The sequence below is a fragment of the Oncorhynchus masou genome, chromosome 25 (genome assembly GCF_036934945.1).
Source record: "Oncorhynchus masou masou isolate Uvic2021 chromosome 25, UVic_Omas_1.1, whole genome shotgun sequence".
Classification (NCBI taxonomy): domain Eukaryota; kingdom Metazoa; phylum Chordata; class Actinopteri; order Salmoniformes; family Salmonidae; genus Oncorhynchus; species Oncorhynchus masou.
Window position 1 is genome coordinate 28,898,122 of NC_088236.1, and position 11,751 is coordinate 28,909,872.

The 11,751-nt window shown below is 40.9% G+C and overlaps 2 protein-coding genes across 2 annotated transcripts; one reads left to right on the forward strand and one right to left on the reverse strand.

Moving 5' to 3' along the window:
* Window positions 1–5,457: 5,457 nt before the first annotated feature.
* On the forward strand, window positions 5,458–8,166 carry kmt5ab (lysine methyltransferase 5Ab). The gene is given in 6 exon segments (XM_064936412.1): window positions 5,458–5,739; window positions 5,741–5,773; window positions 5,870–5,915; window positions 5,989–6,106; window positions 6,108–6,184; window positions 6,310–8,166. Coding segments are annotated over 6 exon segments (570 nt in total). The 5' UTR covers window positions 5,458–5,655; the 3' UTR covers window positions 6,522–8,166.
* A 242-nt stretch (window positions 8,167–8,408) lies between these two features.
* Window positions 8,409–11,661, reverse strand: rilpl2 (Rab interacting lysosomal protein-like 2). The gene is made up of 4 exons (XM_064937248.1): window positions 11,084–11,661; window positions 10,788–10,939; window positions 10,549–10,686; window positions 8,409–10,072 (listed from the first exon to the last, which is right to left on the reverse strand). Exons 1-4 carry the CDS (start codon window positions 11,375–11,377, stop codon window positions 10,051–10,053), a joined length of 606 nt encoding a protein of 201 aa, XP_064793320.1. The 5' UTR covers window positions 11,378–11,661; the 3' UTR covers window positions 8,409–10,050.
* Between the last annotated feature and the right edge of the window lie 90 nt (window positions 11,662–11,751).

Genomic DNA, 11,751 nt, shown 5'->3' on the forward strand with positions numbered 1-11,751 from the left:
AACATAGCCTAGACTAAATATTGGGCTTGTAAGACATTTCCAGAAACAAATTAAAGAGAGAAAAATCATGTTGGAATTCAGACACTTTGTTTACAGAAAATCTGCAACGGCAAATATGGACGTCATTTTATATTGACACCCACAATGGAATATATACTCAAAATAGCAAATCCATGTTTATTAAAGGCCAAAAACGACTTTCTAACAACAACTTTGACAAAATTACCAAATAATACACGTTTTATTTAGAATTTTTCTTTTCACCTTTTGCTATACTGTATTAGGTTATAGTTTTAACACAATATTTCTAAAGCCTAAATGTCAAACTCAGATGACTTATTGAATGAAAAAGAATGCTGCTGATGATGTACACATCTACTGCAGCCTGTGCTAATAGCTTAATAAGATAAAGGACATTATTATAATTAAATAATCATAAACATTGCTATTGTATGTGTTGTGTTTGTTCCTTATATAATGACAAACTGGGGCGTAGGTTTAACTACTACTAATGAACATATACTTCATCTAGAAAACTCCATGTTTAGCCATGCAAGGCATTCCTTTACCATCCGCCTCCAGCATAGCCTGCTGGGTAACGTAGTCTAAATGTTATTAACGCATAACAACACATCTTCTTTCCTTTAAAATAAAACTACTTTTCTATGTAACTACACGTCACATCACATTTGTTCACTCAACCTTCATAACATGCAATTTTCAATAACACACATTTCTTTCCCCAAAATTTTTTCCTTAAAAAAATACATTTTTTTTCAACTAAATATCGTCTGTCCAACAATACTCTATTGTGGCCCTATTTCTTATCACATAAACCAAACATTCAGTCCAGGTGCCCCTTTTTTGAATTTTGAGCAATTCTCAATAAGCTGACAGTCCTTTTTGGTCGTTCTGCTGAAGTGCTTCCTGAAACAGTTGGACAGCGTTCATTGTCAGTCAGGGTGTTCTGACTGAATTGTCCATTTCTAAAAGCATTTGATGCTTCAGCAGTATCCTCCTGATGATCCTCAGTCCCTTGAGTGAATGGCTGCAGCCTTAGATCCACTGTGTTTAGTCTCAGTTGTGATCCATGCTCCGTTTGGATCTCATAGGATCATGGTGCAACTTCTCTCTGCACACACACTTGCTGCATCCAGGTTCCTGTAGTGATGTCTCGGAGTCGTACATGATCTCCAGGTTTCAGTTCAGGTAAGTGTCTCGCACTTTTGTTGTGTCGCTGTTTTTGTTTGTCTTTCTGTTTTTCCTTTGTGAGTTTGACTTTCTGAGCACCTCTGGGTGTTAGCAAGTCCTCATGGATGGGTGGGTTGGTTCTGATGTGACGTCCCATCAACATTTGTGCAAGTGAAAGTCCGTTCTGCAGCGGTGCGCTGCGGTAGATCATCATATTTTTTAGGAAATCCTCCTTTCCATCGTGTGCCTTTTTTATCATACCTTTGACCATTTTGACTGAACTCTGCTAAGCCGTTGGACCCTGGGTAGTTGGGGCTGGAGGTGTTGTGTCGGAATCCCCAGTCGTCAGCGAACGATCGGAATTCGGAACTTGAAAACTGCGGGCCATTGTCCAAGTACAGTTCAGACGCAACCCCATGTCTTGCAAAGACTGATTTCAGGTAGGTGATTACAGCTTTGCTGGAAGTAGTTGGCAGTGTTGCTACTTCAGAATAATTTGAGTAGTAGTAGTAGTACTTTTGCCATTGCAGTCAAAAAGGTCAACTCCAACTTTGTAGTAGGGTCTGTTGGGTACTGGATGAGGCATTAGCGGCTCTGCTTGCTGCTTTGGCCTGTAGGTCAAACACAGGTCACATGAAGCAGTGGTCTGGCTGATTTCCTGGTTCATTCTTGGCCAGTACATTACTTTTCGTGCTCATCGTTTGCATTTTTCCTCACCCAAGTGGCCCTCGTGTATTTTCTGTAGCATTTCTTTGCGTAGTGTCATGGGAATGACAATCTTGTTGCCTTTGAACACTATGTCATCCACAATGGTGAGCTCTGCTCTGCACATCCAGTAATCCTGTATTCCCCTTGGACAGTTGTTTTTCTGTGCAGGCCATCCTATCAGTGTTGTTTCTTTCAAGTCCGTCATTGTTTGGTCAGCTGCGGTCTCTCTTTTGATCTGCTCCATTCTCTCAGAAGACACAGGAAGTGATGCTACGATCATGTCAACGTAGGCCTAAATCTGTGTTTTTCTGTGTGTCGAAGCTCTCCTTGTCGACTGCTCAAGAAAGAGTGTCGGTGGCGAACATGAACTTTCCCGGGGTATAGATCATCTTCACATCATACTTTTGCAGTCTGATCAACATTTTCTGGATTCTCATTGGACAATCATTCAGTGGATTAGACATGATCGACACCAATGGTTTGTGGTCGGTTTCTACTTCGAAGTCTCGCCCGTAGACGTATTGGTGAAACCTTTCACAAGCGTATGTGCTTGCCAGTAGTTCTTTCTCTATTTATGCATACCTCGTCTCTGCGCCTGTCAAGGCTCTGGACGCATAAGCGACGGGTTGCCATGTGTCATGCTGTTGCAGAAGAACTGCTCCCAGGCCAAACTGTGACGCGTCTGCAGAAATCCTTGTGCTTTTCTCTGGATCATAGAACCTGAGCACTGGCTCTACTGTGATTGACTTCTTCAGGTTTTTGAAGCAGTTTTCCTTTTCATGGGACCATTCCCATTCATTTTTCTGTTCCAGAAGACATCTGAGTGGAGCGGACTGTGCTGACAGTTGAGGTATGAACTTTGCAAGGTAGGTGATCTTGCCCATGAAGCGTCTCACATCGTCCTTGTTTTTCGGGCGCTCCATGTTGTTGATGGCTGATGTTGTCCTCGGGTCTGGTTTGACTCCGTCCTCTGAAAGTGGACGGAGTCTCCCACAAAGGTAAGTGTTTTCACACCAAACTCGCATTTGTCCTTGTTTAGTTTTAGGTTGACTTTCCGTGTCCGGTCCAGCACTTTTCTCACTCTCGCATCGTGTTCTTATTTTCTGGACCCCCAAACGATGATGTCATCCATCATAGTCTCCACTCCTGGAATGTGCTCAAAGATCATGTGGATTGTCTTGTGGTAGACCTCTGGTGCTGAGAGAATCCCATATGGTAGACGAAGAAATCTGTACCTGCCCTCAGGTGTGTTGAATGTGCATAGCCTTGAGCTTGCATCATCTATCTTCATTTGCCAGAATCCTGATGAGGCATCAAGCTTACTGAACCACTTTGCTCCAGCAAACTGCGACATTATTTCTTCTCTGGTTGGCAACTTGAAATGCTCTCTCTTGATTGCTTCGTTGAGATCTCTCGGGTCTAGACATTTCCTGAGACCACTGTTCTTTTTCACTACAATAACCAGTGAGCTTACCCTGTAGGTTCATCCATTTTTGTGATGACGTCCATCTTTTCCATGCGTCCGAGTTCCACTTTGAACTTTTCTGCATGCATGCACAACTGGAGTAATTTTGTCATCAGTACATATTTTGTGTTCTCCTGGTAAACATCCAATACCCTCAAACACATCCTCATACTCAGCCAGTATTGATTCTTGGTCATTTTCAGTCTGTGATGTCACTACATACACTCTTTTCAACAAATTGAGCTTTTCACATGCATTGATTCCTAGAATAGGCTGTACACTCTTTTCTACAATCAGCAGCTGTGCTCTCAACTGTTTTCCTGATGCTGTAAAGTTACGATGCAGCTACCTTTGACTGGTACGTTCTCCCCAGTATAACCAGTAACCTTCATTTTCACCGGGTGTATTTTACTCTTCACCTTCATTATTTTGTAGTCATCCAGCGACAACAGGTTTACCTGTGCTCCAGTATCAAGCTTGAATTTTATTATAGTTTCATTCACAGTCAATGGCACAATCCATTCAGCATTTACTGCATTGCATATTTCCACATAATCAACAAAGAATTCTTCATTCTTCATTCAATCTCCTCCTTGACTGTGTGAACCTTTTTCTTTGTAGCCTCAGCTTTGCAGCATTTTGAGAAATGATTATTTTTCCCCACAGTTGTTGCATGATTTGCCATATGCAGGGCATTTTTTTGGCTTGTGGATAAATCCACATTTTCCACATGTAGTGTTTTGATTTCTCTCTTTTGCTTGTTTTTGTTTTTTAAAGGTGTTGTGTGTATTGCTCCTCTCTTTGACTGACGTCTCATCCCTGCACAGCTCTTTAGTTTGTGCTCTGGTGGTTTCAGCTGCTCGACACATATTCACTGCTTTATCCAAAGTTAAATCTTGCTCACACAGCAATCTCTCCTCGAGTCCATTATCAAGTATGCCAAAGACTATTCTGTCTTTCACTAGTGAGTCTTTCAGATTTTCAAATTCACACATTTTGCTCAGTGTATGTTCAGCCAAATACTGGTCAAAACTGACTCCCTGAGTAAAACTTGTATCTCTCAAACGTGACGTTCTGGCTTGTTACAAAGTACTCCTCAAATTTAGCCATTAGCACAGTCAATGTCAAGTTTGCCTCATATGGCTGAAAGCTATTGTAAATGTCCAATGCATCCTCTCCAATAACATGCAGAAAATATTGGTGTTCTCTGGCAAATGCCAAACGTCCTGCACGGTGTTGGGCTGTAAGCACAACCCCCACCTGTGGACGTCGGGCCCTCATTACCACCCTCACGGAGTCGGTTTCTGACCGTTTGAGCAGACATATGCACATTTGTGGCCTGCTGGAGGTAGCGGTCCTGCTGCTGGGTTGTTGCCCTCCTCCACATCTCCTGATGTACTGGCCTGTCTCCTGGTAGCACCTCCATGCTCTGGACACTACGCTGACAGACACAGCAAACCTTATTGCCACAGCTCGCATTGATGTGCCATCCTGGATGAGCTGCACTACCTGAGCCACTTGTGTGGGTTGTAGACTCCGTCTCATGCTACCACTACTGAAAGCACCACCAGCATTCAAAAGTGACCAAAACATCAGCCAGGAAGCATAGGAACTGAGAAGTGGTCTGTGGTCACCACCTGCAGAACCTCTCCTTTATTGGGGGTGTCTTGCTAATTGCCTAAAATTTCCACCTGTAGTCTATTCCATTTGCACAACAGCGTGTGAAAGTTATTGTCAATCAGTGTTGCTTCCTAAGTGGACAGTTTGATTTCACAGAAGTGTGATTGACTTGGAGTTACATTGTGTTGTTTAAGTGTTCTCTTTATTTTTTTGAGCAGTGTATATATTATTTAACCTCTAATTCCTTTGAGTCAGATCGGAGTTAAGTGCCTCCCCCCCAGAATAATTTCCTATGAGTAGCAGTAATTGTCACTGACCAATGTCTTATGACGCTAAATGTTTGTTTATTTAGGCATCCATAGCATTCCTCTCCTGAAGCCATATGTTTTGCTTATACAACAAAGTCTGATGTACACTGCTTCTCTCCCCACTATTCTATTCAGGGAGACTGGTACCCAGAGAGACAACTACCCTGCATGTCCAGGAGGAGGATCTAAAATCACACCCCAACCCAACTGCACCAGATGGCAATATCACCAAGCCCAAAACTGAGAAGGGGGCTAGTCAAAGTAAAAAAGTAAGTAATGTTGACAAACATGTCAGTAAAATATTTGTTCAAATGAAGCACAGTATTTGATCAAGCCAACACTGCAACACCAGATCATCTGGCCATGGAATACTGTGTTCTCTTTTCATCCAGAGCAGAAAGCAATGCTGCCCAAAACAGGAAGGTCACAGATTATTATCCTATTAGACAAGAGTTCCAGAAAAAGCAAAGCTGAATTGAAGGTCAGTTTATAATACCAGAGTGGGTTGTGCTTGAAGATCAACCGTGTCATGCAAGAACAAGTAAAAAAAAACATGTTCTTGCTCAGAATTTAATGTAATCAATGACATGATAAAAATGGAGTTGAAGAAGGACTGCAGTTTAGTTTAGAAATTAAAGTAACATTGTACTGAAATGGATCATAAGACCTGGAATTTGATTTGACCTGTACTTGAAGCCCAATAGGCCAAACATATAGAGGGGAAGGGAAGAGGAATATTTGCTGTCAGATATTTCAAGAAGGGAAAGTTTGTAATTGAGTATCATGGAGACTTGTTGCATCTGGCTGATGCAAAGGAGAGAGGCTCTGTATGCCCAAGACCCTGGGACTGGCTGCTACATGTACTATTTCCAGTATGTCAGCAAAACATACTGGTAAGGTATCTACTCAAACTTCATTTAAAATTTGTATTAATTAACTATGACTTATACATTGCCACAATGTTGATGTTATCAGCTTGCTCATTGATTTTTTCAAACCTTTAATTTCCTCTTTACGGTGTGGATGCTACAAAAGAATCAACTCGCCTGGGAAGGCTGCTAAACCACAGTAAAACTGGCAACTTCCAGACCAAACTCCATGACATAGATGGAATAACACATCTCATACTGGTGGCTTCCAGGGACATTGAGTCAGAGGAAGAGCTGCTTTATGACTATGGTGACCGCAGCAAGGAATCCATCTCGGCTCACACTTTGCTCAAATACTGATGTGCTGTTTTTACACTAACAGAGTATTCAAGATAATTACTAGGTGCATTTGATTAAAGCTTCTTTTTTTTCTTGGCCCTGAATATTCCCTTGGCACTAAACTGCCAACTTGGCATTCCAGGTGAGACAAATTAGGTGGGCGTTTTGTTTATTTTTAATCTGCCCTTTCAAGCAATGTATTTGGGCAAAACTGTGGCAGTATGAACAATATTGAAGACAACCTTCAAGATGACACATGGATCAATTTGTTAAAACTGTATATCAATATATTGCTGGATTTGGGGGTCGTTTTTATACATATTTAGGCCTGTGCTTCCAAGAAGATATGAATAATATTTGTAACATTAGCTATTTTTTTAATGCTGTTTTTATATTCTTTCTAATTTATAATGCTAGGTATGGTTCTAGTTGAAGCAACAATTTTCATATGGTCGTCAATGCTCTCCAGGCTTCTGGAACTCCAGCTTATACTTGATTTCAAATGTATATATTTTGCAATGGGTGAAATCCTAATACATTAACAATTTACAAAGTAAGTTGCTCTTTGAGAGTAAATTAAAGTGTACATAGACAAATCTGCTCAGATATCTGGCTAGCATGGAAGCTCATTTTGCAATGAATAGAAAAGCTAGCTTGGCCTTTTGACAATGTACCAATTAATATTCACAGACATGTAACAGTCCAACATCCTCCCTGTAGGTCAGTGTATTACAAAATGTGTAACAAATGAAGTGATTTGTAACTTTATCATTCTAAACTGCTTTCTTTCACAGCTGCTCTATTATTTGAAAGGTAAAATGGACTTTAAAAGCCCTTGTGTGAACTAGTGTAAAATAGTTATGCTCAGTCACTCAGAGCCTAAAATGTACATTTTTATGCAATTTCTGGACAAGGAACAAGTTTGGTAACACTTTTATATTTGCTACAAGAGCTTATATATTTATCTAATCAACAAATAATTTTGGGAAGGATTCATTACCATGATCTGTGCTACTCAACCCCAAGGTAGAGGCAGATTATGTTGATAGGATTCAGGTGTATGAGTTAGGTATAGTGAATCTGGGGCAGTATAGTGGTCATGGGGCTCGATTCCATCAGTATCGCTGAAGTTCAGAATTAAAAAGCCATTTCAAATTGAACTGACATGCAGCGTTTGCCTTAATGTTGATTGCATCTCTTGAGCACTGTAGATAGAATCAAGCCCTTGGAGGTCCTGTCTTTGTCTCTAATAGGGCTACTGTTGCAACCAGTCTTGAACGTTGGTCTTTGAACGGTTCCATCGTCACAATGTTCAACCACGTGTCCAAAGAAACTGTTACAGTTCCTTTGTTTGAGGACACAGGTGTGAGTCTGTACCAATGATGTATTTTTTATTTATTTTCCTCACCAACTTCAAACATCTGCTATCTGAGCAGCTAATCGATCGCTGCAGCTGTACATAGTCTATCGGTAAATAGCCCACCCAATTTTACCTACATCACCCCCATACTGTTCATATTTATTTACTTTTCTGCTCTTTTGCACACCAATATCTCTACCTGTACATGACCATCTGATCATTTATCACTCTAGTGTTAATCTGCAAAATTGTAATTATTCGCCTACCTCCTCATGCCTTTGGCACACAATGTATATACTCTTTTTTCCCTACTGTGTTATTGACTTAATTGTTTACTCTATGTGTAACTCTGTTGTCTGTTCACACTGCAATGCTTTATCTTGGCCAGGTCGCAGTTGCAAATGAGAACTTGTTCTCAACTAGCCTACCTGGTTAAATAAAAGGTGAAATAAACAAATAAACCCTGGATGCTAATGCTATATTTTGACCATTGAGAGGTTGAAGCCATCAGTATTTCAATTAAAATGGTAAGGAAAAACATGTTTAAGTCATCTCAATAGTTTATTTTTGTTTTGCTCATAATTTAAACGTTTACATTGGTGTTTAATAGAATAAATGTGGCAAACTAACCTGGACAAATGCATTTCTATAGAGTACCACAGTATGAGTCATAATACCCATTAAGCCTAATGGCCAAACCAGGAAATGGTTCCAATTGATTTATCACCATCCATTTTTCTCATGGGGGATTTTAGAAGAGCTGTGTGTCATGACGGCTTACACTGGCGTGACATTTTGATAACCATGTGAATCTCTCCTTAGACAAGATGATTTATCAAAATATTTGCCTGTATTTACCCCCAACAAATGAAACGCTAATTAGTTGCTAATCATTAACTACAAATGCCATGAGATGGATGAGATTGACGAATTATAGTAAAAATATCTGGATTAACCGTTAGCTAAATGTAATAAATAAAATTGGTAATTCTGTGAATGGTCTGGAGTTAAATGTACACACCCTGTTAGCAAAGGCGTTAACTCGAGTTGACGTGCAGGGATTTGTAGTCTTGCATGATGTCTACTTTGATGCTAATTAGCATGAGTCAGTAAATAGCACAAACTATATTTCAGTCACCTTGCCTGAAAGCAATTTAGATGGTTAACAAAATGTCACGCCAGGGTAAGCCTTCATGACACACCCCTTAACTGTTTCTATAATCCCCTATGAGAAAAATGGTGGAAAAACAATTGGAACCATTTCCCCGTTTGACCGCTAGACTTTATGGGTATTATGACACCACTGTGGGGCAATTAATTTTTTGTTTTTAACAATTGTGCAGGATTGCCAAAATGGGCATGCGGTGGCTTCTACACCCCCCAGCCGGAAAGATGAATGGAGCTAAGTACAGAGATCCTTGATAAAACCCTGCTCCAGAGCACTCAGGGCCTCAGACTGGGGTGAAGGTTCACTTCCAACAGGACAATGACCCTAAGCACACAGCAAAGACAACACAGAAGTGGCTTAGGGATATGTTTCTGAATATCTTTGAGTGGCCCAGCCAGAGCCCAGACTTGAACATCTCTGGAGAGACCTTAAAATAGTTGTGCAGCAACACTCCCCATCCAACCTAAAAGCTTGAGAGGATCTGCAGAGAAGAATGGGAGAAACTCCCCAAATACAGGTGTGCCAAGCTTGTAGCATCATACCCAGGGAGACTTGAGGCTGCAATCCCTGCCAAAGGTGCTTCAACAAAGTACTGAGTAACAAGTCTCTGAATACTTATGTAAATTATATTTCCATTTTTTATACATTTGAAAAACGTTTCTAAAAATCCACTTTGTCATTATGGGGTAGTGTGTGTAGATTGGGGGGACAATTTAATCCATTTTAGAATAAGGCTGTAGGGGTCTGAATACTGTCTGAATGCACTGGATAAATCATTGGTCTGTACCATGTTATTTGACCTTAATGAGGATAGTTATTTTCCCATACCTGTATTAATGACAACAGTTAAATCTATAAAAAGACAACTGAGTTAGTTTCAAAAGCAAAATTATTCCAGTTAAAAACATTTCCATTCATTAACGAAAACTGATCTAATACAAAGCATTGATAGAAAGCATGTGCATAAAAATGTTTGGTTTATCATTAGTAATGTCTTAGGTCCTTGTTCTCATAGGTTGTCCTTATTTCCGTCTGAATGAAAACCTACAAAAAGAAATAAGAATTAGTTTATTTTAGAGAACTTGCTCTGCAAATAGTTTGACAACACAATGTACATCCCTGGACGTTACTAGTCTTAGAGGAGGCGACGGGGGATTGAGTGAATTTGCAGTGTCAGCCAAGGCTTGACTGAGTCACGCAAGTCCGACAATAACAATACTGACAACTGCAGCGGAGCTGGCTTGGTGAAGTGGTATCAGTTCTCGCTTTCCCCCTCTTCAGTCAGATTCCCCCAATCACACAGCATCAGCACAAACACAGCCAGCCGGTCACAAGCAGGTCATTACGAGGGCAGAGACAGACCGTGAGAACAAACCACCTGGTTGTCTCCTGTGTGATACTATAGTCGTCTCTGAAATACTTGTTTTCAGGGTGTAAATAAACCATGTCATACTGCATGCTCTTCTTGCAATTCACTATGATTATGCAAAGTTGAGTGGTGAAAAAAACTAATTGCTCACAGCTTTCTGATGGTGGTCATTCCTTCGTTAGGTTCCTCTTCTTTAGACTCATCTGTTGTGTCAGGAACAGGTTTTGAAGGGGATGAAGATACTAAGTCAACCTCTACCATGGCTTGCTCACCCTGTGGCAGCATCCCACTGCAAGTACAAAGCACTACATTACATTTTTGTGTGGGTTGGGGTGAGGTGGTGCGGTTTGCATGGGAAACTAACTGGTCAAGTCTGGTTGTGTATTCTACCTCTTGTAGAGTTGCAACTCTTCTTGCGCCACCAGTAGCTGGGCCTTGAGCTGGTTCCTCTCCTGAAGCACCTCCTTCAGCTCCTGCATTGTGAAGCGTGGTCTATTGGGATCTTTCAGGTCCACCACCAGTTTGTTTGGTCCTAGTGTTTGCTGAGAACATATTGATTGAAAAAAAGGAGTCCACAACTGTATGTTGCACAGTAGTGTATAGCAACCCATTAAAACGTTACAACATTCTTGAACATACCCTGACAGACGTTAGTTAGTTTCCCGGTTTGAAAAGATCAAACTCACCGCTTCCTGCCCGGCAGAACTTTCTCTCACGATTCTATCCAGTTCACTCTTCAAGTTGTCTCGTTCCATTTTCAGCTCCTCCAATGACAGGTTATACTTATTCACTAACGTTTCAAACATCTCCAAAACCCGGACAATTTTGAATTGCAAATCGGAGACTTCCTCACCTGTAGTACTTATTTTCAGCAAATCTCTGCCAATCACGTATGAAATGTCATAAACATCTTCCACCGTCAGCTCAAATGCTTCCTTCTCGAACGCCAAAGCGGGTGAAGACTCGCTCAATTCTTCCATTGCTCGTACTCCAAAGACGCACCGAATTCAACAAAAGTTTTTGTTTTCTCAAACGGTGGGACCGATTTCTCAAATCGAGCGTTGTGACATTTAACATACAAGATACTTGTGAACTTTAAGTTTAGTTCCATGCATGCTACAGTAGCCACTTCAAGTTACCGGTAGTAGGCTAGCTGAATAAACCCTCCTCTTTCTAAATTTGAATGGTTGACTTGCTGTATCCAGTCTATAAGTGGCATACAAATAAACCAATGGCAATGGCCTGTTTCTCGCCGCTTGTACAAGATGAAAGTTTCCCTGGCGACAGGTGAAGCCATGCGCATAATCCAGTAGGGACACACTAATCAGGTGAAACAGCACGTGATATTTCCCCG

What these genes read in the sequence shown, in the direction of transcription:
- rilpl2 (XM_064937248.1), bottom strand. Translation starts at nt 11,377, where the DNA reads ATGGAAGAATTGAGCGAGTCTTCACCCGCTTTGGCGTTCGAGAAGGAA. An exon ending in GTTCTGCCGGGCAGGAAGCG is followed by an intron (nt 10,940 to 11,083) that starts GTGAGTTTGATC and finishes ATATGTTCTCAG; the next exon opens with CAAACACTAGGACCAAACAA. An exon ending in GAGTTGCAACTCTACAAGAG is followed by an intron (nt 10,687 to 10,787) that starts GTAGAATACACA and finishes TTGTACTTGCAG; the next exon opens with TGGGATGCTGCCACAGGGTG.